Source organism: Callospermophilus lateralis, chromosome 11, assembly GCF_048772815.1.
Source record: "Callospermophilus lateralis isolate mCalLat2 chromosome 11, mCalLat2.hap1, whole genome shotgun sequence".
NCBI lineage: Eukaryota > Metazoa > Chordata > Mammalia > Rodentia > Sciuridae > Callospermophilus > Callospermophilus lateralis.
The window spans coordinates 285,799-312,887 of NC_135315.1; the positions used below are offsets into that span (position 1 = coordinate 285,799).

A 27,089-nucleotide genomic window follows, 5' to 3' on the forward strand; every position below is an offset into this window, starting at 1 on the left:
GATTGAACTCAGGAACACTCAACCACTGAACCACATCCCCAGCCCTATTTTGTATTTTATTTTAGAGACAGGGTCTCACTGAGTTGCTTAGCACCTTGTCCTTGCTGAGGCTGGCTTTGAACTCACGATCCTCCTGTCTCAGCCTCCAGAGCCACTGTATTCTTATTTGTTTTTATGTGATGCTGAGGACCAAACCCAGGGCCTCACCTGTGCTAGGCAATTGCTCAACCACAGAGCTACAACCCCAGCCCCACCACCTTGCATTTCTGCAATGTCTCTGGGCACTGAATATTTGCAAAAAGGAGGGCCCATGGGGCTGGGGTTGTGGCCCAGTGGTAGAGCACTCACCTAGCACATGCAAGGCACTGGATTTGATCCTTAGCACCTCATAAAAATAAATAAATAAAATAAAGGTTAAAAAAAAAAAGGGGGGGTTAGGCGAATTTGTGCTGGTCCAGGCGAATTTGTGCTGGCAGAGGCAGTAGGAAGCAAGTTTCTGGCTGCAAGAGAGGCACAGGAAGAAGTCTCAGGCAACCAAGCTCAATTCTGAACATCACGAACCATCCTCAACTCCTTATCTCTGACCCCTTATCTGGAACCCAGGGTGCATTCTGGTAGCTAGAATGCTAGTTTCTACTAAGCCATGAATCTACTCCTAAAATGCCAAATCCAAGAGACCATTAGATCCTTGAACATAAATTCTCAGTCTGTAAGTGTGAAAATAAGGTTGCAGTTTTACTTATCTGACTTAAGCCTTTCAATTGTAGAACAGGCTTTGCAAATAAGGTGCAATTTGGTGGGGGACATAAAATCTGAAGTGATGCTCAAATGTGTTTGGCTTTGTTATAATAATTTGCAAAATGCTTGTATTTGACCTTAATTTTCATTTATTTTTATTTTTTGGCCATATGGCGATCTAATCCAGGGCTTCATGCATGCTAGACAAGTACTCTGCTGCTGAGCTATGGTACCAGCCATGATCCTAAAAGAAAAGGACTTTCATGGAAGTGATGCTTACAGGCATGCTCATTAACTGTGGCTTACTCAGTAGGTTCAGTGCACTTAGCATAACCTTGCATGAGGCCAGCCTACCCAGGAGGTGGCATGGTGCTGATCACAGTAAATCTTACAAACTATGGGCTCTCGGGTGTTTTGTAACTCCCTGTGAGTGGCTCTATGGCCCTTCAGCCACCTACAGAGATTTTATCCTCTGTTCCATGCAGGGGCGCAGGACTTCCTGGTTCACAGGGCAGGAAAAGGTGTGGGCATGCCTGGAGTCCACCTGTGGGAACTGGATTGGGTGCCACGATGTGCTCCCTCCACTCAAGACAACAGATGGACTAAGGGTTCCAGCTCTCTGAACTGCGAGGGATAGCTGCTCCCTGGGAAAATAGGCCTGCCTTGCCTGCCCGGAGGAGTTTCAGTGGGTAAGCACTGCAGTCCCCTAAAGCGCTGGCCACCTTCTGCTATTTATTTTTAAGTGTGGTCGCTCCTGAGGGCACAAGAGGGGGCATTGCTTAGTGGGCACACTCAGTTCTCCAGCCATGGGTGTGGGAGAACAAAATGTGCCACCCTAAAATACACTTCTAGGCATACATTGAGATGACCATTCGGAGAAACTGGAGACACAAGTATAAGTCTGAAAAATCTGCTGTTTGCAAAAGGAACGCAAGTAGGGCACTCATGGGAGTAGCAGAGGCCCCAGCCCTGCCTGGGCCCGTCTAGTTGCCCACCGCTCCTGCCACACTCGGCTCTCCAGGGCCTTCTCCACCAGGGGGACAGCCACCGCGCGCTGCGCGTCCCCGGGCCACCCCCAGGGCCCAGGCCCTCAATTTCGCTGGGCAGGAAGCCTGCCACCGGGCTGGTTGGAGCTGCGCGCCTGCAGGGTGCACCACCTCCTCCTGCAGCGCCAGGCGCCGCCGGCCGGGCTCAGCGCAGACCCGCAGGGCGCAGCACTTGGAAGCCCCGTCTTTTAAGTGTCACGCATCCACCTCAGAAGGGTCCGGTTTGGATTTCCAGCACCACCTTCCGGCGCAGCGCGGGACCCGCGCCAGGGGCTTCACCGCCGTGGTCCTAGCTGCAGACTTCCTTCGCGATCACCTCCCTCAGGTGAGGGCGCAGGGCTTCGGCCCACCCAGAGGACAGAACAGCCAGCAGGCCGCACCTGCAGCGGGGCCCTACCACCCAGCCGCCTGCCACCGCCCCGCGCCGCCCTGCGAAGCCCAGGCGCGCCCGAGGCCCCGCCCACCCGGGGCTGCGCCGGAGCCCCGCCCACTAGCCCCCCCGCAAGATCGACACGTCTCTCCGCCAATCGTACGCGGCCCAGCCTCGGCTCCGCCTGCCCGAGCAGCTCGCGCACGCGCCGGTGGCCAAAGCGCGATTGCCGCCGAGAGGCGTGGGCGGTGGTGGCGGTGGTGGCGGTGGCGGCGGGGCCATGCAGCGCCCCGGGGACCCGGCCGGGCCAGGCCAGCTGCCCCTGGTGGTAGGTGCCAGCCGGGGCGCGGGGATGGCGGCCCCCACTACCCACTCTGCCTCCCCTCCGCGGTGTCACAGGCGGGCGCGTGGTGGCGCGGGTCTGTCCCCTTAGGCTGCTCGCGGCCCCGCGGCCCTTCATTTCCCGAGTCTGGGAACCTCCTGTGCGGAGGGACTGCCCCTTGCCCGGTGGCGACCGCTCTTGTGCGCAGTGCATCTACCAGAGCTCCCAAGAGCTTCTGCCCCGCGCACCCACTGGACGACCCTGCCCTGCACACTACCCCGAGCTCCAGGCCCCGGCTCCTGCCCGGTGCACCACCTCCAGCCCAGGCCCCGGCTCCTGCCCTGCACGCTACCCCGAGCTCCAGGCCCCGGCTCCTGCCCGGTGCACCACCTCCAGCCCAGGTCCCGGCTCCTGCCCGGTGCACCACCTCCAGCCCAGGCCCCGGCTCCTGCCCGGTGCACCACCTCCAGCCCAGGCCCCGGCTCCTGCCCTGCACCCTACCCCGAGCTCCAGGCCCCGGCTCCTGCCCGGTGCACCACCTCCAGCCCAGGCCCCGGCTCCTGCCCTGCACCCTACCCCGAGCTCCAGGCCCCGCCTCCTGCCCGGTGCACCACCTCCAGCCCAGGCCCCGGCTCCTGCCCTGCACCCTACCCCGAGCTCCAGGCCCCGGCTCCTGCCTGGTGCACCACCTCCAGCCCAGGCCCCGGCTCCTGCCCTGCACCCTACCCCGAGCTCCAGGTCCCGGCTCCTGCCCGGTGCACCACCTCCAGCCCAGGCCCCGGCTCCTGCCCTGCACCCTACCCCGAGCTCCAGGCCTGAGCTCTGCTCTGCTCACTACCCCAAGCCCCAAGTCTGAGTTCCTCCCCTGAACACTACTCTGAGCTCTAGGCTCTAAACCCACTTCTGACAGTTCTGCCCTGCACACTAGCCCTGAGCTGCAGTCCCAGGCTTCTGCCTGCACTGTACTGTGGTCAGGATCTTTTTTTTTTTTTTTTGAGAGAGAGAGAGAGAGAATTTTTAAAAATATTTAGTTTTTAGTTTTCGGTGGACACAACATCTTTATTTTATTTTTATGTGGTGCTGAGGATCAAACCCAGTGCCCCTTGCATGCCAAGCGAGCGAGCTACTGCTTGAGCCACATCCCCAGCCCCTGGTTGGGATCTCTTGCCTGGTGCTTCTGCCCATAGCTCCTGTCCTGCACACCAGGCGGCTACACCTGCATCTGCTTCCCACATCGGCTGCTGTGTGGGAAGTAGAACAGACATGGAGTCAGGTACCCAGGCATTGAACACGTGGATACGGCTTTGCTGTGGTCCATGTAGAGCTTGTATCTTTCATGCCAGTGCTACGGAAATTGGGGGCAGATTAATCAAGGTGCATCACTGACAGGAATTCACATATCTTATAGATCTTGAAAAAGTAAAAATATCCTGTTCCTTTAAAAAGGATGATCCTAAGTAAAGTTAATCTGGAAATAAATCATGGAACTCATGGATGTGAACATAAGCAAGAGGAGATGTCGCTGGGATCAGATCCTCAAGTGGTATTTCGTTTGAAAATACCTTTCACAAAGTTTTTTACAACACACATCTGTGAGCTGTTCATAACCATGTTTGGATTTAGTGATTTAAAGTCATGTCTGTGTGGAATTATCTACTGTGTAGCTAAGCAGCATAGGCATGGACGTCCATGTGTCCAGACTTGACCTGGCCTGGCTCCTGTTGGCTTTCTCATTCAGGAGGTGGTCCTCTTGTGTGTCACGGCCGTCTCCTGTGGCAGTTGTTAGGAGGTAGGTTCTTACAAGTCATTTTCTCGTGGGGCTCCCTGAGGACAGGACGTGCCAGTGCCCACCAGCCTGGTAGCACACACTGCTCCTACAGGGGTGTTCAGCGCTTCCTCTGTTGCCGTCTCTGATCTCGGTTTGGCAGAGGGGCCCCACCCAGCAAGGGGCCAGCCAGTTGTACCCGGATCCCTGTTTAACCAGAACAGTGGTTTCTGACCAAGACTGAAAACCTGAGATGACCACCAGTTGGGGAGTCCCCTGATATCCTTTGATTCTCCCCCTCTGCGAGCATCTGCGAGTCCAGGGAGAGCTGACAGGACTGTTCAGGGAAAGAACACTAGGCTTGCTCCTGGCCGATTCCTTTTGGTGTCGCGTAGCCATGCTGGGAGTCTTGCTCTGGGTTCTGCAGGTCAGGACTGGCGCTGTGATTCGGGTGGCCTCTGGGCTCTCCCACCCTGCTCACCATTCCTTTGAATTCCAGTCTGTCATCCTCCCCGTCCACAATGCTGAGCTGTGGCTGGATGAATGTTTGGAGTCTGTGCTGCAGCAGGACTTCCAAGGCACCATGGAGCTCTCTGTGTTCAACGATGCCAGTAAGGTACCTCTGGGCGTTCTCGTGGGTGGCAGCCCCGTACATTTCATGCTGGACTGTTTCCAGGGAGGTTTCCTGACCTACCAATGTCCCACTTCCAGGATAAGTCTATGACTATAATTGAAAAGTGGAGACCGAAGCTGGAGGACTCAGGCATCCTGGTGGTCATTGGAGGCCACGAGTCTCCTTCTCCCAGAGGAGGTGAGTAAGTGATTCATGATTCCTTGTCACCTCCAGAGTGCAGTTAGTTTCACGCTGTTCAGGTGCTAGTGAAAGCACCCTGGTGGTGAGGCCTGCCTGTCAGGGCCGGCTGGACCTCAGTTTCTTATTTGCGGTGGTCTGAGTGTTGGTGTCCACTCCCCAGGCAATGCACCCCAAACTCACCCCTTGTGGTGTGTTAGGAGATGGGGCCGTCCAGAGGCACTGAGGCCTGGGGGTGGAGGCCAGAGAGTCCTTGCCTCTCAGGAGCACCCCAGAAAGCAGGGAGGCAGCGCTGACCGACAGCGCCTCCAGCAGTGCCTCGGGGACTCTGGGAAGGGAGCTCTGGGCCACTGGCACGTGGCGCTCTGTCCCTCAGACTGCCCAGGCACCGGCCTTGCACCAAGCCAGTCAGAACGGCAGGGAGCTCCTGCTCCTGGCCCCTTGTCCAGTGCGTGCCACTGAGTGCTGGCGCTCCCCTTTTATTGGAAGTCGTAGATCGGCCACATGTGCTGACCCATCAGTGATGGAGGCTGGCTCCTGGGAGTGGGCTAGTGGGAACATTCAGGTGTGAGTTTTTACTTAAGCACTGGTTTCTAAGTCCTTGGGGCGTAGGCCTTCGAGTAGAACTGCCAGTGGCATGATTCCCAGGCCGCCATGCTGTTCCTGCAGCAGCTGCACTGTTCACCTCCCAGGGGCGCCAAGTCCCCTTGTCTGTGGTTGTTGTCGTCTTCGTCATCACAGTCGTCGTCCTGGTGGGTGCAGAGCTTCCCGTGGTTTTGATTTGCGTTTGCCCAGTGACTGAGCATCTTTTCATGTCCCTGTTGACCATCTGTATATCTTTAAAGAAATGTCTTTTAAGTCTTTGCCCATTTTTAAATTGGGTTGTTTGACTTTTATTGTTTGATTGTAGGAGCTCTTTATATGGTTTAGATACTAAAGCTTTGTTAGATATGTAATTTGCACACATTTTCTCCCACTCTTATTTTTTTACTTTTTGTGATAATTATCTTTTTTTTAAAAAAATTTTTTTAGTTGTAAATGAACACAATACCTTTATTTTTATTTACTTATTTTTGTGTGGTGCTGAGGATCGAACTCAGTACCTCACACAGCCAGGCAAGTGCTCTACCACTGAGCCACAACTCCAGCCCCGTGATAATTATCTTTTGACATATAAAAATTCCTACTTTTCATGAAATCCAGTGTATCTGTTTTTTTCTTTTGTGGCATGTGCTTTTGGAGTTATATCTAAAAAAAATTCATTGTCAAATAAAAGTCATGAAGATTTACCCTATTTTCTTCGAAGAGCTTTATATTTCTAGCTCTTTTATGGGTCTTTGATCCATTTTGAATTTTATAAATGGTAGGAGGTATAGCCAAAGCAATCCTTAGCAAGAAGAGTGAATCAGGAGGCATCCCAATACCAGACCTTGTTAAACTATATTACAGAGCCATAGTAAAAAAAATGGCATGGTATTGGCACCAGAACAGACACATAGACCAGTGGTACAGGATATAAGACAACAGAAACAAACCACATAAATACAGTTATCTCATACCAGACAAAGTGCCAAAATCATTCATTGGAGAAAAGATAGCCTATTCAACAAACGATGCTGGGAATATTGGAAACCACATGTAACAAAATGACATTAAACCCCTATCTCTCTCACCTTGCACAAAACTCAAGTCAAAGTGGACCAAAGACTTGGAAACTATGGGGCTGGGATTGTGGCTCAGTGGTAGAGCACTTGCCTGGCATGTGTGAGGGACTGGGTTCAAATCTCAGCACCACAAATAAATAAATGAATGAATGGATTAATTAATTAATTAAAGGTCCATCAACAACTAAAAAAAATTTTTTCAAAAAAAGACTTAGGGACTAGAACAGAGACCCAGCCCAGGGCTGGCCCAGTCACACACTGGGGTGTCCCCTTGGGACCATTGCTGGTCTGAACTTTGAAACCAGGTTTATTCCTTCAGCCTGCACACACCTGTTTGGCTGTGTCACTTCTGGGTGGCATGGACACTGAGACCATCTTGTTAGCATGCTCTGCTGGGGATGTGGGCTCCCTTCCTCCAGGAGAAGTGGCTCCCCTGCCCTGCCCTGCCCTGCCCTGCCCTGCCCTGCCCGTGGCGTCCAGGCAGAGCTTGCTGAATGTTGAGTCTGCATGTCACCTCTATTCAGAAGGCCTTGTGGTGACCCCTGCCCAGCCCCGCAGCCCACTCCTCTCATGCTCCCTGGCTTCTCATACCCTGCAACTGACCGGGTGAGCAAGGTCACTGGTTCTGAGGCCCTGGGCTCTCCCTCCCACTGGCCACTGTTTCTGAGGCTGGCCTGGCACCTGTGCTCAGTGTTGGAGAGCACTGTCCCTGCTGCTGGGTACCACCTGGGCTGCTCATGCTCACTCTTGAGCATCTCTGGGTTCCCTGTCCACACTTGGGCAGCTCCAGCTTGGGAGTCTTAGAACTGCACACTCTGCGGTCAGAGCGGGTGTCCGCCGTCAGAGCGGGTGTCCGCCGTCAGAGCAGGTGGGCTCAGGGTGGCAGGCACTGGCAGCGGCCTTGGTTGCTACAGTGTGCAGCTCTAGGAGCTGTAGGCAGTTAGGCTGGGAGTGCATAGCTGCCCCTGCAGCAGACCCCTGGACTCCTCCCAGGCGCTGTCCCTTTGTTTCAGCTCTTCCTGGGCCCGGTGGGTCCATGGAAGATGTCCATCACTGTGTGTGGGCATTCTCCACTGATGTCCTCACTGTGGGTTTCCAACGCCGACCCAATTGGGGAATGCAGACCGTCCCTAGGTTCCTTGAAGTGTAAAGTACACTAAGCTTCATGCAGTTGGAAACTGAATTATTAGAACTTTTTCTCTTTCTTCCAACAGTTGGATATTCTAAAAATCAAGCAATTGCACAGAGCTCAGGATCTTACCTTTGCTTCTTGGATTCAGTAAGTACCTCTTTGGTTGTGTTTATAATGAGTGTGTACATGTTGGTTGAGTAGTGATTGTACATTTGGCTTGATTATTTTTTTTTAAATTTTTTAAGACATTAATGGACCTTTATTTTATTCATTTTATTTTCATGTGGTGCTGAGGATCAAACCCAGTGCCTCACACATGCTAGGCAAGCGCTCTGCCACTGAGCCACAACCCCAGCCCTTGGCTTGGTTCTGGAAAACCATTTTTCTCTGTTATGATCAGACTTAAAGGTGAGTTGATGGGTTGTTGCTAGTTAATTGCCAGAGCATGTAGTGAATTAACCAGGATAGATGAAATAAAAGTGTAAAACTGCACCACAGAGAGAGTATGAACCAAGTGGAGGTAAAGTGGCACAATGCTGGTAGATGGGACACTTGAGATTACAGGCTGAAGGCGAAGAGCCCATGGACGTGGGTGAGAAAATGAGAGTGGGTAGGTTGGCAGAAACATGATGCAAACGCACAGCCATGGGTGGCCTGCAGAGGTCCAGGTCAGACAAATTAAATCAAAAACACATAAATGTTTAATCACGTACAATTGAAGTTAGCGAGATGCTTCTGAAAACTAAATCAGCAATGTGTTCTAAACAGGCAGGTGTCAGTGGTGGTGGTGGCCTGGGCATTCTGTCAGGGACTTGAGAAGATGCTCAGCCCTGGGCTCCTGGAGCCTGCTGCTGGTACCCAGAAAAGGTCTCTGCACCAAGGCACATGAGGCTGTGTGCAGCCAAAAACTAGAAAGAAGCACATACGCAGTGGTAGAAAACCGGAGACTGCATGAGACTGTTGCCTGTTGGGAGCACTCCGGACTGCAGCCTGGTGATGGTATGGGTGAGCAGATTGTGCCAGGGCACATTTGGATTTGGATCTGCTTTTAGGCACAGCAGCATGAAGTTTTACCCTTGCTCTTCCCTGCCACCAGGCTCCTGCAGGGCGGATGAGGCTCCTGGTGCCCAGGGTCTGCTCTGGCTCAGCTGAACTAACTCGCAAAGGAATATCTCGTCTTATGTTGCCTGGGCTCTGCCCTTCACACTCACCTCCGTACCAGTGGTGGTGCACATGGAGTCTGGGGAGATGGCTCGCCTGTGAGCAGGCCAGGTGAAACTGCGTGCCCCACGGCAGTGCTCCCAGAAGCAGAGGCTGGGCCTCCCCATGCTCTGGGCTCATAGCCGCCAGCCTCAGCCCTGGCTGTCTTGCTCTTCTCTTATCTCAGATCCCGATGCCTCGGTCTCTCCCATGCCCTTCCATGTGCTGCAAGGAATCAGGAACATCCTCAAACGTTTCTCAGCAGGCAGATGACCTGCAGAAGGGCTGCGACACCCTGGCTAGCAAGCACACCTGGGTGGCAGTCCACCTGCTCTTATCCCTGCTCCTGGCTAGCAAGCACACCTGGGTGGCAGTCCACCTGCTCTTATCCCTGCTCCTGGCTAGCAAGCACACCTGGGTGGCAGTCCACCTGCTCTTATCCCTGCTCCTGGCTAGCAAGCACACCTGGGTGGCAGTCCACCTGCTCTTATCCCTGCTCCTGGCTAGCAAGCACACCTGGGTGGCAGTCCACCTGCTCTTATCCCTGATGCAGCCCTGGCTCTGGCTCTGATAGGAGGGGCTTGGGGTTGCAGTCCACAGGATTGGCTAATTTTAAAACTGGGGCGGGCAAAGGGAAGGGCTGTAGTTCAAGTGGCTACAATTGGATCTTACATCCCAGTTAAGGCTAAATGCTCTATTCTGAAAATGGACCACTGGGCTTCTATTTCTCACAAGTCCCCCTTTTTATATCTTTTGGTCTCATTTTCAGTTTTGTTCTCATACCCTTTGGTACTGCCATCTGTCCTGGACAGGTTAACTGCCCATAGTGATGAGTTCTGCCCTCTGAGCAGTTCAGATAGCCGACCAGTGATCAGAGGCTTGCTGAGGTCCTTCCCAGCTCAGTTAAAGCTTGTCTTCTTTCCAGGTCTTGATTAAAATCAAGCTGCCAGGCTGGAAGTGACGAGTTGCAAACTCCAAAAGAGGACTCTGAGTAGCAGCTCATAATAATCATATCAGCCAAAGAAGCACAGATAGGTCTCAAATTGACTCAGAACAAACTGTGACTCTGACAGAGCTTTTGTGATATTCATCAGGCCCTCCTGCATAAAACCCTTCCTTTATAAACTCACAGTTTTACTTACTTTTGAGAGGACTGACACAAATGTACCTCTCAAGTAAAGAACCATTGTCTTATCTTTTAAATGTCCACGTCTGGCTGTGCTTTGGTTATACTCTCCTGCCAGTGTCTAAGACCTGGTCAAAATCGACCTCTTTTCTATTGACTTTAGAGTCCGCTGAGATTTGTCAGGGTCACTCTTGGGAACTTGTGACAAGCTTCTTGGCTCCTTTGGCTTTTCCTCTACCAGTGGTGCCATCTGCCAGGATGGGTCAGGGTCCTACTGACCATGTGTGGCTTCCCTTGGAACCTTCAGGGACATTCTCCTCTCCTGTGACAATCCTCTTTGCAGAATGTGCACTGGTTGGCTCCCTGTTCTCCAGGGTCCTCTTGATCCCCCTGATCACCAGAGTCGTAGGGCCAGCCCTTAGAGGGGTCCTGTCATTCCCTGGGTCCTGGTGACCTTAGAGGGCAAGCGCCAAAATATTGGCTCTACTCGTTCCTTGGTCCTTTTACTTCCTTAACTTTGGTCTCCGGATTTGGTCTTAACAGGCCAGTTTCACCAATCTTGAAGTGGGAGTACTGGGCTTGACTTCAGTGTCTATATCTTATGGTTCCATTTAATGGGGGTCAGCATTAGCCCTGGAAGTCAGCTTCATATTCTGTCTGTCCCGTAGGTGGTGGCTTCTTATCTCAAATTAACTCAGGTTGCTCCATTAGAAGCGGCACTTCTGCAAAACATTAGCAGCAACAGTTATAAAGTCAATTCTGCATCTCACTTTCATAATAATGAAAGTTATAAAGTTCTGTAAGGAGCATACTCTTAACCATTTTAAAAGACTTGTATGCTTGGAGAACATGAACACATCTAATATTTTTTAAAAAACCAATAGTAATATAGTATTACAGTTACATCAATGTCCTTATATTAAATAAATCTAACTTTTTAAAAAAATTTAGAATCCATAGCATAGAGTAACTATAATCACAAATCTACATGTTATCAAAGTACAACAAAGTATAAAAATCAAAATATAACTTTAAATCTCTTTGGTTTGGATGTGAGGTGTCCCCCCAACGCTCATATGTGAGACAATGCACGAACGTTCAGAGAAGAAACCATTGGGTTCTAAAAGCCTTAACCTAATCAGTGACTTAATCACCTGCTGGAATTCATTGAGTGGTGGCTGAAACAGGTGGGGTGTGGCTAGAGGAGGTGGGGCACTGGGGGCGTGGCTTTGGGGTGTATATCTGAATATGGCAAGTGGAGATTGGGCTCTGCTTCCTGACCACCCAGTGAGCTAGTCTCCTCCCCCCACCCACACTCTGCCATGATGTTCAGCCTCACCTTGAGCCCCAGGAGTGGAGCCTGCTGTCCACGGATAGAGACCTCCTTCTCTGCTTTAGAAACAGCAGGTAAAAAGCTGACTAAAACATGTTTAGGAAACAGTGTTGATGACCAGAAATAGACTTATCATTGAATGTGTAAATGCATCTCACTTTCATAATAATGAAATAGTCATCTGTGTGTGTTGGTCTTACAGTTCCATGGTGTGGCCTGGAGGTCCCATGTTTCTAGAAGGTTCTGTGAGCTTCGTGGGGATTCTGTGCTGTGTGTGTGTTGGTCTTGTGTGCTGTGGCCTGGAGGTCCTGTTCTGGAAGGTTCTGGGGTTTCCTGGGGTCTCTGTGGGCGTGTGTGTTGGTCTTGTGTGCTGTGGCCTGGAGGTCCTTCCTGTTCTGGAAGGTTCTGAGGTTTCCTGGGGTCTCTGTGGGCGTGTGTGTTGGTCTTGTGTGCTGTGGCCTGGAGGTCCTGTTCTGGAAGGTTCTGGGGTTTCCTGGGGTCTCTGTGGGCGTGTGTGTTGGTCTTGGGTGCTGTGGCCTGGAGGTCTGTGGTTGGGTGAGTAGCCTTTGGTCTCTGCCCTGGTTCCACGGATCTCCTGAATCCCATGGGGTCAGTACGTCTTGGGCTCTGCTGAGGCAGCTTTTTGGGCTGGGACCGGTCACTGGAAGCCATGCAGAGGTGGCACCTCCCATCCTCCAGGGAGGGTCAGGCTGGAAATTGAGCTGATAGCCTCCACCAGCACTGAGCCATGGCCCGTGTCCTCCCCTTGAGCCCCCCGGCAGCACAGCAGGTGTCCCCTTGGTACCCCATCCCTCAGGTGTCCTTCAGAGTGAAGAGGTCTGTGAGCCTCGTCATCGAGCCCACGGGGTTGTGAGACCAGTTGTAGCCTAGGCGGACTGAAGGGTGGGGACCCTGGGCCGGAGCGCCTGAGCCCTTCACCAGGGTCTGCAGGCTGCTCGGTGGGAAGGCAGCTTGCTGGGGTCTGGAGCTGCCTTTCGGGCTGTGGGGGCCTCCCCGCCCCTGTGGTCTGCTGCAGGAACCGGGGGGTAGAGTAGGACCGCGGTGTGAAAAGGGAGCCTCAGCATGGGGAGCGTGGTCACCTCCAGCCCCACGCCTTCAGGCCTCCTGGGCCCATAGCTCAGGAGGGAGGAACCCTGAAGTTTCAGGGTGCTGGTGGGTTTGGGGAGCAGGCTGTCGGTGGGGCTTGAGAGGGGCTCACGTGGAGGACAGTGGTGAGACGGAAGCCTGGGTGGCCTACTGGCAGTCTCTGTGACATGAGCCTCATTCTTGGAAGCCCGTGGCGGGACCCGACAGGCTTTGCCCAGGCCTCTCCCACAACAGGAGGAGGGGGCAGCCGGGACCTCCCCAGGTCTTCCAGGGCTCACAGCAGTCAGCACCGGACCTGGGGTTGGTGAGGGAGGGGACCCGCACACGGGTGTGGGAGCAGTGTGCCACCTGGTGTGTGCTCTGCAGCGGGCTCTGGATGGGTGGTTCTGAGCCTCATCCTCCGAGGACTCCTGGCCAGGTGATTCCCAGCTGGGCCTTGTGTGTGTGTGAAGGTGAGCCTCGCTGTTCACAGGCCCGTCCGCCCACTGCCCCTCCCCTCTCTGTGCCCAGGCCATGGACCCCCAGGCTTCCTACAGGGAGAGCCTTGCTGGCAGCTGGGTCCTGGGGCCTGCAGCTGTGGCCAGTGCTGCCCACTGGGGCCCCTCTGAGTCTGCGCTTTCCTAACACGGTGGCGGCGGGAGCCGGGTCCCCAGCAGGGCAGACCAGGGTTGGAGCTGGCTTAGCTCGCGAGGGAGAGGAGGCAGTGTGGGCCTCTGGCGAGAGCCCTGGAGGCTGAAGGCCCAGCTCTTGGCTCCTGCTGGGCGGCCCTTGCAACCCTAGGGTCCTTTAATTCACATTCCTCCATTTAAAATGAATATCCTCCCAAGGGTGTTATTTTTGGTTTTCTTAGTGGACCTGTCTGTGCCTTTAGCTGTGCCTGCGTGACCTCTGGCCCTGTGACCGCAGGTGGGAGAGCCGCTGCAGCAGGGGCCACTCTCCACCCACACCAGCCTGCTGGCTTGGCGGGATTTGCACTTGGGTTCAGGGAGGGATGTGTGGCCATCCTCGTCCCGCCTCCTCCACGCACCCTGGGTCTGAGTTGATGTGGGTGGCTGTAGAGAGTTGGCTCTGGGTGGACAGTGGCTGTGTTGAGCAGAGCACTGTGGACGGCCCAAGCGTCTTCCTTGATCTCCTGTAAGCACGTGGTGACCCGGCCCCCAGCCAGACAGTGCCACACTCACTGTTCCAGTGACCACGCCGCTTCCCGCAGGCACAGAGTGCCTCTGCTCAGCCTCCGGCCACTCTTGGAATGGTCAGGACTTTGGTTTTCCTGTGGGTCGTGTGTGGCTGCCTGTGTGGCTGCCCCTTCCCTGACCACTGGTGCGTCTCCCTTGTCTTACTGCTTGTTGCAGGTGGTGGTGATCTTGAACTCAGAATGTGCTCTTCCCCCAGGATGACGTGATGATGCCTGAAAGGGTGAGGCTGCAACACGAGGCTGCCGCTCAGCACCCCACCAGCGTGAGTACTGCCCCCCACAGGCACCCCCAGCACTGAGCATCCTCCCCGCAGAGGGTGTGGGGAGCTGCTCCTTGTGTGGGGAGCTCTGGGTACTTTAAAAGTGACCAGAAGGGGGGGCTGGGGTTGTAGCTCAGTGGGGGGCACTTGCCTAGCACGTGTGAGGGTTAGGGTTTGATCCCCAGCACCATAGATAGATAGATAGATAGATGAAAGATAGATAGATAGATAGATAGATAGATAGATCAAACAAACAAACAAGAGGGTTTTGCAGTGCTGAGCTGAGACCCCAGCCCCACCAGTGAGCCTCAGCCCCAGCCAGGTGGTGGTTCTTAGCTGCAAGTTAGAAATGTACAGGCCACCAGAGGTCAGGCGGGCACTCAGCAGTCACAGGGCAAGGCGAACGCCACCTCTGCAGAAGGGCTGTCCCCGACCAGCGTCTGGCCAGCAAGCCCATCTGGACGGCAGTCCTGCTTTTATCCTAGCACAGCACTGCCCTGCCCCAGCTCCGACAGCACAGTCTGAACCTCTGGCTAACGTAAAGAGGGCCTGCAGAGGGAATGGCCCTAGTTAAACCTGCTGCCATTGGATTCAGGCTGAAAAGCTCAGAATGGCCACCACCGGATCTTAATCCCCAGTTTTCCACTTGAGACTAAACACTACATTCTGAAAACGAACTGTAGATTTTCTGTTGCTCCCATGCATGTTAGAAGCCAAGCTCTCACTAAAGAGCACGTGGGCCCGAGCATCCGCGCTCCAGTCCTCCCTGGGAGCCCACCCAAGCCGTCCTGCTGGGGACAGAGCCAGCTGTGTCTCACCCAGCCTGTCTCTAGCAGATGCACAGTTGCCTTAGGCCCTGGGCCCAGCTCACCTTCCCTGCGGCACCGAGGGAGGCAGGCGGCACTGTCCCAGGAAACCCAGATTGACAGTGGCCGCGACCTCCTGCTTTATGACACAGTGCTGCCTTCTTTCCCAGGACAGACTGCTGCCTCCTGGGGGAGGAGGGAGGGCAGCGTTGGACTCCGTGTCCATGTGCCTCAGGTCGACGTGTGCGTCCTGGCGTCTGCCCTGCCCTCCTGTGTGCTCTGCACTGTCCCCTCCAGTCTGGTCCCCCAGGGCGCACCCACGTGGAGGGTCGTCGTGTGGGCTGTCGGAGGCTCACAGAAGGGCCTCTCTGAGGGGAACTGCTCAGCCTGGCAGCCCTCTGTCCAGCACGATTCCTGCCCCTCCAGCTGGCATCCTTGGGGGAGCTTGCTTTGCTGCTTTGGAGGAATTTGGCATCTTTTACTTCTGTCCCCTTCCTTGTCCCAGACCCATGGGTCTCGGTGCCCGCTGGGCAGTGATAGCTGGCTGAGTGGACACCGGCCTTGGGGTCTCCTTCCGTGGAACCAGTGGTTTAACCCTGGACCCCAAACTGGATGCCCAGGATGCTTCCTCCCTGCACTGAAATTGCTCATGTGACTTAAACTTGGACATCAGTCACATAAGCCTGTGCTTGGCTGTGCCAGTAGGAAGGCAGGAGATGCCCAGGCTGTGCCTGGAGAGGCCCCTCGGGATCCCACAGGTGGCCATGGGCAGTTCTCTGGCTCTCAAGGGTGGACTGTCCGACTGGGGCCCGAACCAGGCCAGCCCACAGCCCTCAGCCCTCAGACAACCCACCTCACCCTGCCCTTCCTTGGCTGCTGCCTCTGGCCCTCTGCACCAGGGTTTTAGGGGAGCACCCGAGGCACACAGGCAGCTGGGGGGGGGTGAAGGCAGACAGGAAGACAGGCTGAGTGTAGGTCATTCTTTCAGGAGCAGAGGTGCCATATGGCTATCCTGTCATGGCATGCAGAGTCCCAGGCTTGGGCTTGAGGCCCTGGGATGAGGCCAGGGTCTTCTTTGGGCACATCTGACCAAGCTCTGCAAAGGTCGTGGGCTGACGGAGCTCAGAACCACAGTGTGTGTGAGTGCTTGTGTCCCGGCAGTCGCTGACCAGACTGCAGTGCTGCTTTCTCAACAGTCCAGTGTGGAACCTGTCATTCCTTCCCTCCAGCAGAGTGTCCAACAGCTCAGGCCATGGGCACACACCATCCACACCTGCCCCAGGGCTTGCTGACCTTGGGCTTTGCCATGTGGCTTTGGGATCACCACACGGTCTGCAGAAGAGTTTCGGGCTTCTCAGGCACACGCCATGTTGGGGTCAGCTCCTCCATGGGGAAGAGGAGCCTGTGGGAGCCAGGCCTGGGCGGGTCTTGGGGCCGTTCACATGAGGGGGCTGCAGAGGCTCTAGCAACTCTGTGCCTGTGAGCCGTGCAAGTCAGAGAAGGCACAGCAGCACCCTTGCCCAGCATCAGGCCACGCTCCCTGCCAAGGATACTGCTGGACAGAGCTCTCCACCAGTCTGGAAGCCACAGACCCTCCCCCCTGCACCAGGGTCCAGCCTTAAGCAAAATGCCGTCTGTGGCCTGTGCATGGGTGACCACAGGTCCGGGAATGGCCGTTGCAAGCATCCAAAGCACATTGTATCCAACAGCTTGTGAGGGTGGCTACCGAGTGCTGGTGTTTCTGGGATGAGAGGGCTTGGGTGTGTTCTCCCCTCTACCCTCTACAATTCTCAGTGGCATGTCCTCAGAGGAACGGTGATCTTTAGGGACGTTCATGAACCTGGCAAAAACGCAGACTGTCGGGGTGGGCTGACCATGAAGACCCAGGTCGCGGCTTCTCTTGCTGAGCCTCTGGTAGGTTCTCTGGAGACCCACCCAAAGTGCGGGAGAGGACGTGCTGGCGGCACCCCCAGCCGTGGCGTGTGCCACCCTTCCTCCTGGCCCTTCCATGCTGTCAGTGGCTGCACTGTGTGAAGTCAGATTGGGAAAGGGGGGATGGGAGCCTGGGCCTGCAGGCTGTCCCCGATGTCGCCGTTGCTCCTGAAGGAACGAGCCTGTGCTGGCCCCACACTCCCATTTGGCCGTCACTTCAGGCTTGTGCCAGAGTGGGAATGTTGGGATGGAGAGGCCCTGGACGGGGTGCCCAGCTGGCACCTGCTGTGGTTGCTGCAGATCCGGGGCCTCACCTGCGGAGCACCAGGCAGCCTCCCACGTGGGCGTTCAGGCAGAGCCCGGGTCTGGATCTGGGGGAGGAGGTGGCCTCGGGAGCCTTATGCTAGTCCTGGGCCCGGCTCGCCAGAGGGCCTTCCTGAGGGGTCACCTGCAGAGTGCTTCCCTGTGCATCTGCAGAAGGTCAGCCTTCTCCCACAAGGCCACACCAGTCCCCCGCCACTCCCCCTGACCCGCATCCTGTCCAGAGCAGGTGAGGCTGGGACGATGGAGTGAGAAGTGGAGCACGGATGGAGAAGCCGCCTCCTGGGGGTCCTCGGTGCCTGGGGGGCTGTTGACGGCCGAGGCGCCCCTGTGTGGTGCAGAGCCGGCCTCTGGTGGCATGGTGGTGTCGCATGCTGGGCGCACGCCGGGCTTCTGTGAGCCGTGCAAGATCACGCTGCTTGGCCCCTGCTGGTCCACTCAGGCCACACCAGGGACTCTGTGGCCCCACTTGCCTGGGCCAAGGGTGCTGGCCCCGTGTCATCCGCAGGCTGGCCTGGAGCCCCACGTTCTCACAGCTCCGTTGGGCTTGGTGCACTCCTGGTGCCTGGTCGGTGTGTTCAAGTGTCCAAGGGTGCAGCGAGGGACCCGTGGGGTCGGGCTCGTCTGGGTGACGGGTGAGGAAGGCACAAAGGACCCGAGCGAACTTGCAGGTGCTCCCAAGGCCGGCACAGAGACCCGCAGTACTGCCCTGCCCTCCCACCAGGCCGCTCCCCAAGGGAAGGGCAGAAAGTCCTTTGCTTTACACCTGCAGTTCAGGCAAGGTGACATCAGCATCAAAAGTACAGCATTTGGAGGGGCACAGTGGCCCTGCGATCCCAACCACTTGGAGGCAGAGGCAGGGGGATATCAAGTTCCAGGCCAGCCTGGGCAGCTTAGGAGACCCTGCATCAAATTAAAAGGGCTGGGAGTGTAGCTCAGTAGCAGAGGACCCGGGTTCAACCCTGTGCCTCCCCAGTGCAGCGTCAGCTCGAGGGCTGGGCTCTGCTGCCCCTAACATGCCTACTTTCTCTGCAGCCAGAGGCAGGAGAACACTCTGCTCCTGCTGTGGGGCCCCTGGAAACTGCCAGTCCTCTGCCTTGAAACGCGTGTCTGAGTGTGACCCTAGTGTCCCTGGGTGAAGGTTCTGTGCAGGCGTTTGTCTGTGCCACTGGACTGCCTCTCCCGACAGTCCTGTAGATTGAAGGTGTGGGCTGGGGCGAGGCAAGAAGCCAAAGCACAGGGTGGGGGGGGTCAGATCTGAGGCCCGGAGGCACAGGGCGGGGCTGAGGGACACCAAGTCTGCGAATGTGGCGGGAGACGGAGAGGAGGGCACTTCAGGGCTGTGACAGGTGCTCTGAGATGGCTCTCCAGCTCAGGGGGAGACTCCTGGGTGCTGTGGTCATGGGGCTGCTGTCCTGAGGCTGTGGCCACAACTGGAGATGATCACAGTTGGTCATCTTAATCTGAGCCGCTAAGGCCCGGCTGCCAGCCAGGCGCAGTGTTGGCCAAATGCCTGCCATCCCTGAGGGGGAGCAGGCCCTGCCCTCCCCTGGCCCAGGGGCTTGCCCGCCTCCCCCTGTGCTTGACTGTGGAGGGGTCTGCCTGGCAGACGTTCTGTCGGTGTGAGCCAGGCTCAGGGAGGACGCCGGCCCCACCTGGCTGATTCTGCCTGCTCTCCTTGCAGATCATCGGGTGCCGTGTGAGGAGAGACCCCCCGGGTTCCACTGAGCGGTACACACGCTGGATCAACCAGCTGGCGCCCGAGCAGCTTCTGACACAGGTGACGGCTTGCTTGTCCTGGTCCAGGCTGTCCCTACAGGGGCAGCCTCTTGGAGCCCCAGGGCCATGTCCTGCTCAGGGCCTACTGGCCTGTCGTTGGGGTGTGGTTTTGTCTTCACTCTGTCCAAATGCAAACTGGACAGAGTGTGCTGACTGGACAGCATCCAGTGGGGCACACACCAACCCCATGGAGACCTGACAGCTCAAACAAGGCAGGTTCCCACCTCGGACGCTGACCACGGGCTGCCCTGAACCTCGAGTGGCTGTCTCAGCTTCTCCCGTGTCCCCGCTGTCACTGGGATCAGATGAACACACAGTGTGGACAGCAAGGCAGACCTCACAGATGGCAGGGTGGCTTCAGCAGTGGACGGGGCAGACGTGGTACCAGGTGGAGGGTGGACGTGGCTGGATGGAGGTGCAGCGCACAGTGTGGGTGTGATAGTGGATGTGTGGTCTGGGACCAGAAGGAGGTTCATCAAGCATGTCCTGGGTCTGAGCAGCACCACAGCAGTGGTGGGCATTGTTGGATCCGTGCTTGTGGCCATTCTCTCTGGGACCCCTTGGCTACCCGCCCATGGCAGGCTGCCTTGTCAGGACAAGGCAGAGGCCAAGGGCAGGCATCTGCGTCAGGGTCCTGGCTGCAGTGTGTGTCCCTGGACTGTGTGGAGTGACCTCTGCTCATGAGCGTCCAGAACACTGCAGGCGGGGTACTCCCACGTGGAAGAGCACGGCCCCACCCTGGAGGGCCACCTTCCTGGTGCTGGCTGGCAACGATGATAGTGGCACCGTCAGCTACAGCCACTGGCCTGCCTGGGCACAGGCTGGACGGAGAGGCTGCCCATGCGGCTCCAGGTAGCCTCAGCAGACACCTGGCTGCTTGCCAGTGGGGCAGGGGACAGGTGGTCTCCGGGATACAGCCTCTAATGTTTCCTAGTGTCGCTGAGCATCTTAGCTCTCATCAAAGGAAGGAGAACATGCAGCACCCACCAGTCCTCACACCCCACCTGGTCCTGGCTCCCGAGCTACGCGCCCCCCCCTGCTCTGCCTTGCTAGGCTGCACAGCACAAGCCCAGATCCACACAGTGCACCTGGGAGACAGGGCCCACGGCTCACCGAAGGAGAGGCTGCGATTGCCTGGCGTCTTCTGGCTCTCTTCTCTTTTGGCCCTCTCCCCGTCTGCGGGACATGCTGCTTCTTTGGGTTTTCATATTATTACAGAAATTTGTAAAATAATACCAAAGAAGAGAGTTTGGAAACCCCGTCCCACCTGTTGCAGCCCTTGCTATGCTGGGGCCTCTGCTGTCTGCACCCGGCTCTGGGTCATCTCCTTCTTGCCCACGATGGACAAGGACCTGAACACCTGAGAGATCTAGGTGACCGCGGTGTCACCTGGCACCCACACAGCGTTTCTCCTGTTCTTTTGTGAGGTTTTTCTTTCCTCATCTCCTTCCTCTTCCTCTTTTTCTTTTTCTTTGTCATCTGCTAGCTTGATGGGATCCCAGAGTCTGCATATTGCTGTTGCTGTTCTCCTTGAACTGTGTTGAAGGTGTTGATAATTTGGCCACCAGAGCTGTTGGCGGTGGGAGTTGCTGGTCACACCTCCCTGGTCTCATTTAACAAACTCCTCTGTCCTTGGGCTTCCTTGGGTTGAACAGAATCTAGAGAGTTTTCTCTTTTGCCTGTTCTAAGACAGGTTTTTGATGTGTACCTGGTGTCTAATATTTCACATGAAGAGTCTGACTGGCTGTGATTGTATATACCGACATCTAGCGATCTGACCACCACCCCTTTTTCCCAGGTCTACACAGCACCCCTTCAGCACTGAGCATGTGCAGATCCACTTTCTGGCTATGAGCCCGCATCCAGGGCTGCACATGAACAGTCCCCAGGCACGCTGCACACCTACCGTGAGGGGAGCCCTCGCCATTGCCGGCAGGGCTGCTTCTCTGCTTCCCCGTGTGGCTTGGTGGTTAGGGTGGGTGGCCGTAGCTTCCCGTCCTGCTGTGGGAGGACACGTGAGCCACTCGGTTCTCAGCTTGTCAAGGCAGTGTGGCAGTGCACCTGTGCAGTCGGAGGGGTGCGTGGCCCTCCTGGGAAAAGCTCGGCCCGGGGCTGTTAGTTCACGGGAGGCACAGGCTCCACTGCTGGCTCCCCCACGCCCTGCCACCCTTGGTGAGGTCCGTTGTTTCCAGTTCCCTGAGTCTGATGGGCAGGTGGTGGCCTCTCACTGGCTGTAATCTTCATGTCTGCAGTGACTAATGACCTTGAACATCTTTTCACGGGCTTTTTGATTCCAATTTTTTTTTTTTTTTTTTTTTTTGCTAAAGCATTCAAACCTTTGCCCGTTATTTTATTGAGTTGTTTGCATGTTTAGTATTGAATTTTGAGAGTTGTTTATATATTCAGGATGCAACTCCTGTATCAGACAGAACCTCTGCATGTGTTTTTCTGAGTCTGTGACTTGTCTTTCATTCTTTTAACACTGTATTTCAAAGAGAAGTTCCCAATTTGGGTGAAATCTGAGTTACCGATATTCCTTTATGGATTTTGCTTTCGATATCATACTTAAGAAACCTTTGGCTAGTTCACTAGCCCTGCTAGTAAAGGTTTCTGTGTTTTCCTTTTAAAGCTGTGTAACCTCAGGCTTTATGTGTAGGTCTCTGTTCTTTCCTTGGTTACTTTTGGCGCGTGGTGGTGGTGCTGTCTTCTTCCCTCCCGAGTGGTAGGCATCGGTGTGTGCCCACAGCCTGAGGGTCTGCCGGGGTTCTTCCCGGCAGGCGACAGCCTCCTCGCTGTGTCCAGGCCTGGCAGAGGGAGAGTGAGCAGGGACCCTGTGCTAAGAGCCACACCACATGACCCTCACGTCTGCTGAGCTCCCCCTCCAGACATTGGCCAGCTGGGATCAGGGCTCAGCAAGGACCCTGGAGGACACGGTGCAGTCCGGCAGGTGGTGGACCTCATGCTGTACTGAGAGCCCACGCAGCCTGGGTTGCTGTGGGTGTGTGGTTTCTCTAGACTGGTGTCTCCCTGTGACCTGGTCCCTTTGCACGTGGCTCTGGGATGATTCCTGAAGAGACTTCGTCCTCCTCGTGATTCTTGGGCCCATCTAGGTGGCTGGCATTCACATACAGAATTCTAAATCAGCACATTTTCTACAAACAGCAACAACAAAGAAACACCCAGCTGGATCCTGATTCATACCACCCATGAGGGTCAACTCAAAGGATCAGAGACCACACTTGACGGCTGCAATGACCTCCGCAGAAGAAGGTGCACAGCGGAACTCCAGAGCATTGGGCTCTGATTCCTTGGACGTGGCCACAAAGCACAGGCAAAAAAAGGAAAAAGAGATGAGTTAGAGCCCATGCAGACCATGTGCAGGACACTCAACGGCGGAGGAGGCCGCAGGGAGATACTGGCCAGCTGTGTCTCTGGGAGGGGCTCCTGCCCGGGGTATGTGAGGGACCCACAGCTTTGAGACCAGGTGAAGCCTCTGAGTGCTCCGGAGAAGACTGCCAGCTGAGCACAGAGGGCGCTCGGCGTCACTCACTTGAGGGATGAGGAAGTCGGCCAGACGAGGCCCACTGCACCCTCGGGGACAGCTACTGCCAGCAGCCAGCTGGCCAGTGTGTGGCAACGGTTGGCGAGGTGTGAAGAACCGCACGCCGAACACGGTCGTGGGGGTGTCAACGGCACAGCGGTACAGGAAACAGCGCCTTGTTTCCCCAGAAGTCAAAACTAGAATCGCCACGTGACCCAGCAGTCTCCCTCCTGGGCAAACGCCCTCCGGAAACAGGGGCTGGCAAGGGGCACTCACGTCCCTGGTTCACAGCAGCCAGAGGTGGAGGAGCACCGGCCGTGGCAGGTGGAGGGGTGAGCAGACTGCCGTCCGTGCCTGGCACCATCCCTCTGCATTACCACCGCTGGTGCTCGTGGCTGGCACCCCAGAAGAGAGGTGTGTCGAGTCCACGTTCCTGAGGCGATGTGCGGAGCGGCTGGCGCTGCCTCTGGTGGAGGGCACATGTCCAGACAGAAGGCCTGAGAGCAGGAGGGCCGGGCCTGGGTCCCAGGAGAAGGCCCCAGCCCTGGCCCAGGACAGCACCCTGGGAAGCTGGGTGCTGTCCGTTTGGCACCCATAAGGTCCACTGCCTTCCAGCGCCACACTGGCCAAACTCCCAGCCAAGACCCCAGATCCTGTGACATGAAAGAAGTACTGTGACATGCTCCCACCGTGGAAGCCCCAGGACGCTGCCAGGCAGAAAAGGCCCCCCTGCTGCATCCACAGGTGGCTCCTGAGCTGAGTGGGGTGCACCCCAGGGCTGAGGGCAGACGGGGCAGCACCAGACCCAGGGCTGAGGGCAGACGGGGCAGCACCAGACCCAGGGCAGAGGGCAGACCCGGGCAGCACCTGACCCAGGGCAGAGGGCAGACCCAGGGCAGCACCAGACCCAGGGCAGAGGGCAGACCCAGGGCAGCACCAGACCCAGGGCAGAGGGCAGACCCAGGGCAGCACCAGACCCAGGGCAGAGGGCAGACCCGGGCAGCACCTGACCCAGGGCAGAGGGCAGACCCAGGGCTGAGGGCAGACGGGGCAGCACCAGACCCAGGGCAGAGGGCAGACCCAGGCAGCACCTGACCCAGGGCTGAGGGCAGACGGGGCAGCACCTGACCCAGGGCTGAGGACCAGACCCAGGGCAGAGGGCAGACCCGGGCAGCACCTGACCCAGGGCTAAGGGCAGACGGGGCAGCACCTGACTCAGGGCTGAGGACCAGACCCAGGGCAGGGGGCAGACCCGGGCAGCACCTGACCCAGGGCTAAGGGCAGACGGGGCAGCACCTGACTCAGGGCTGAGGACCAGACCCAGGCAGCACCTGACCCAGGGCTGAGGGCAGACCCAGGCAGCACCTGACTCAGGGCTGAGGACCAGACCCAGGGCTGAGGACCAGACCCAGGGCTGAGGACCAGACCCAGGGCTGAGGGCAGACCCAGGGCTGAGGGCAGACCCAGGGCTGAGGGCAGACCCAGGGCTGAGGGCAGACCCAGGGCTGAGGGCAGACCCAGGGCTGAGGGCAGACCCAGGGCTGAGGGCAGATGGGGCAGCACCAGACCCAGGGCAGAGGGCAGACGGGGCAGCACCAGACCCAGGGCAGAGGGCAGACGGGGCAGCACCAGACCCAGGGCAGAGGGCAGACGGGGCAGCACCAGACCCAGGGCAGAGGGCAGACCCGGGCAGCACCAGACCCAGGGCAGAGGGCAGACCCGGGCAGCACCTGACCCAGGGCAGAGGGCAGACCCGGGCAGCACCTGACCCAGGGCTAAGGGCAGACGGGGCAGCACCTGACTCAGGGCTGAGGACCAGACCCAGGCAGCACCTGACCCAGGGCTGAGGGCAGACCCAGGCAGCACCTGACTCAGGGCTGAGGACCAGACCCAGGGCTGAGGACCAGACCCAGGGCTGAGGGCAGACCCAGGGCTGAGGGCAGACCCAGGGCTGAGGGCAGATGGGGCAGCACTAGACCCAGGGCCGAGGGCAGACCCGGGCAGCACCAGACCCAGGGCTGAGGGCAGACCCGGGCAGCACCTGGGCCCAGCGTGGTGCAGGTGAGAAGCACAGGTGTGTCTGGCTGAGGCCCGAGGATGACATTTGCCTGGAGCTGCCAGGGACTCACTCATACTTAAGCCACCACCTGACTGCCTCCCTGCGTCCACCATCTGACCACCCCTCATGTCCACCACCCGACTCCCTCTCTGTGTCCCCACTGGGGTGTCCACTGCCTGACCACTCCTCAGATCCACTACTTGACCGCCCTCCCATGTTCCCATGGAGTGTTCACTGGCTGACCACCTACCCATGTCCATCACCTGACCACCTGTGTTTCCACGAGGGTGTCCACCCCCTCCCCTCCCCTCCCCTCCTGGGGAGCTGGCTGCGTGGAGGGACAGTGTGTCAAAGCCACTGGTGGCAGGTCAGACAGGGCTGTGGAGGATGCAGTGGACAGAGCTGTGAGGCCAGCAGGGCCACCTGGAGGCAGAAGGGCCTGGGCTGGGTGGAGCTGTGGGAGGGGAGGTGTCAGGAAAGGCTCTGAGCTTCTGGCCACTCATGAAGGAGCTGACCTGGAGCCTGGAGAGGGGTGTGGACTCGGGGTCTGGGAGAGGCAGCCTGGAGAGTGGGCAGAGGCCCCTGGCTCTGAAGGCCATACGTCGGGGGTCCTTCCCGGACAGCCTGAGGAGAGCCAGGCCCAGGCACCACGCCAGCAGATGGCCTGTAGCAAATCTCCCCCAGTGGGCACTGGCACCGCCATCGACTCGTTTGGTGGGAGGGTGGGTGGGACTCGCAGGCCTCCGCATATCCCGCCTGTGCCCGGCTCCTCCTGTCTCCCACCTGTGGCTCCTGGACCCTCCCCCATCCGTGGAGCTGAGGGCATCAAAGGAGGGGAGACTACGTGGGGTGGGAGTCACGCTTCCAGGGCACAGCATTGGGGTCCTGGGGTCCTGCGCACAGCTAAAGGCTTTCCTGATTTTAAAGCACTGACTTGAAAATGCTTTGATCTGCAGTGAGACCGGGACCTTGGCATGGTCATGAGCTCCAGATCATGATCCCTCGGCTGGCAGAGGAGACCCCTTGGTGTGCCATTCACGTGGTCCTTGCGTAACACGGATCGTCCATGCCCCCTGTCACGTGGGTCTGGGTGGGCTCCGCGGCCAGCGCTGCCACCAGATCTGCACACTGGCTCTGAAGGCCTGTTCCGTAGCACTGTTCCCGAGGCAGCGGGGGAGGAGAGCCCTTTTCCATTCAGGTTCAGCATCTGCATCTCGAGGGGCAGAAGGTCCACTGGCTTCTCCACGTCGGGCAGCCACAGCCTGGAAGAGCTGATTTGCTTTCAGCTGCTCCCAGGGGCGGTTTCCTCCCTCCCGCCAGAACGGAAGGTGGAGCTGGGTGCGTGGGCCTTAGGGTCAGGTGGGGAGTACGGGGAGGGCAGTGGTGCAGCCAGGTCTCAACCGTCACCAGGAACAGAGGCCACCCTGAGGCTGCCAGTCGAGCTGCAGAGCACAGCGACTTCCTGTCTGCACCGGGCCAGGAGCCCAGATCCTGGCCTGCAGCCCAGTCTGGACACACAGTCACCTTTGTGAGGGTTTGGTTCAGCTTGGCTGGGGCAGGGAGAGCCCCTCTGCGTCTGAGGGCGTGCACGGCGAGCCCTCCTGCCGCGGCGCCATGCTGGGGGTTCCCTGCCACAGCAGGCAGCCACACCTGAGCCGTGGTCCCAGGAGGAAGGGCCATGGCCTGGAGCGGTAGGGCTTCTGGGACATGCCACTTCTTCACAGGCACCTTTTACAGCACACATCAACTTTTAAAAATGAGGGGATGTGGCTCAAGCGATAGCGCGCTCGCCTGGCATGCGTGCAGCCCGGGTTTGATCCTCAGCACCACATACAAACAAAGATGTGTCCACCGAAAACTAAAAGATAAATATTGAAATTCTTTAAAAAAAAAAAAAACTTTTAAAAATGAACCATGGCTGACTCGTGGGGCAGGGGCCTGGAGCCAGGTTTAACATTCAGAGGGGCTTCCAGCTTCCTGCAGCCAGAGGTTTCACTGACCGTGGGCTCCTGGGCCGGAGGTGGAGAGCCAGCCTGGCCTGCCTCACGGGCGGCGCTGAGTCAGGGCTTCTGTTCACTGATTTCCTGTGGAAGGGGAGTCACATCCAAACTGCACAGAGCACCAAGGGTGACATTTAATCTGAGCAGGGCTTCGACAGAAACACGTCTCTGAATTACGGCAGCAAGACGTCCGTCGAGGATGATGAGCAGTGGTGGCCCTCAAACAGGGCTGCCGTGGCAAGTCTGAGTGCGTGGCTGTGTGGAGATGGGCGGGTTTCCATGTGCACCGCCTCCTGGGAAGCATGGCCCAGTAGCCCCATGTTCAGAGTTGAGTCACGCTCCTGCAGCGAGCTGCAAGTCACACTGCTGATCCCAGCGAACTCCGGTCAGAGCCCTGGGTCCCGTGGCCCACACCTGCTATCCAGACCCTGTCCCTAGACCCTGTCCACTGCTGAGTGCCTTTCCCCAGGGCCTGTCATCCAGAATCTGGAGGGATCAAAGTGGGGCCCAGGTCAGAACCCCCACTCTGCACCTGAGGCTGGGGGTCCCTGCCACAGGGAGGGGGCCAGGGTCCCAGCAGCT

General features: G+C 57.1%; 1 protein-coding gene across 3 annotated transcripts in view; it reads left to right on the plus strand.

Annotated features, from left to right (window-relative positions):
- The first annotated feature begins 2,391 nt into the window (after window positions 1-2,391).
- The window catches only part of Qtgal (queuosine-tRNA galactosyltransferase), a 37,008-nt gene continuing 12,310 nt past the window's right edge, over window positions 2,392-27,089 (plus strand). For 2 of the 3 annotated variants that reach the window (XM_076871788.1, XM_076871789.1), the window contains exons 1-6: window positions 2,392-2,482; window positions 4,741-4,857; window positions 4,953-5,052; window positions 7,931-7,995; window positions 14,007-14,072; window positions 18,813-18,908. In XM_076871788.1, the coding sequence (XP_076727903.1) occupies window positions 2,435-2,482; window positions 4,741-4,857; window positions 4,953-5,052; window positions 7,931-7,995; window positions 14,007-14,072; window positions 18,813-18,908 (492 nt within the window). In that variant the 5' untranslated portion in view covers window positions 2,392-2,434. The remainder of the gene's footprint in view (window positions 2,483-4,740; window positions 4,858-4,952; window positions 5,053-7,930; window positions 7,996-14,006; window positions 14,073-18,812; window positions 18,909-27,089) is intronic. The other variant, XM_076871790.1, reaches the window with a different exon arrangement.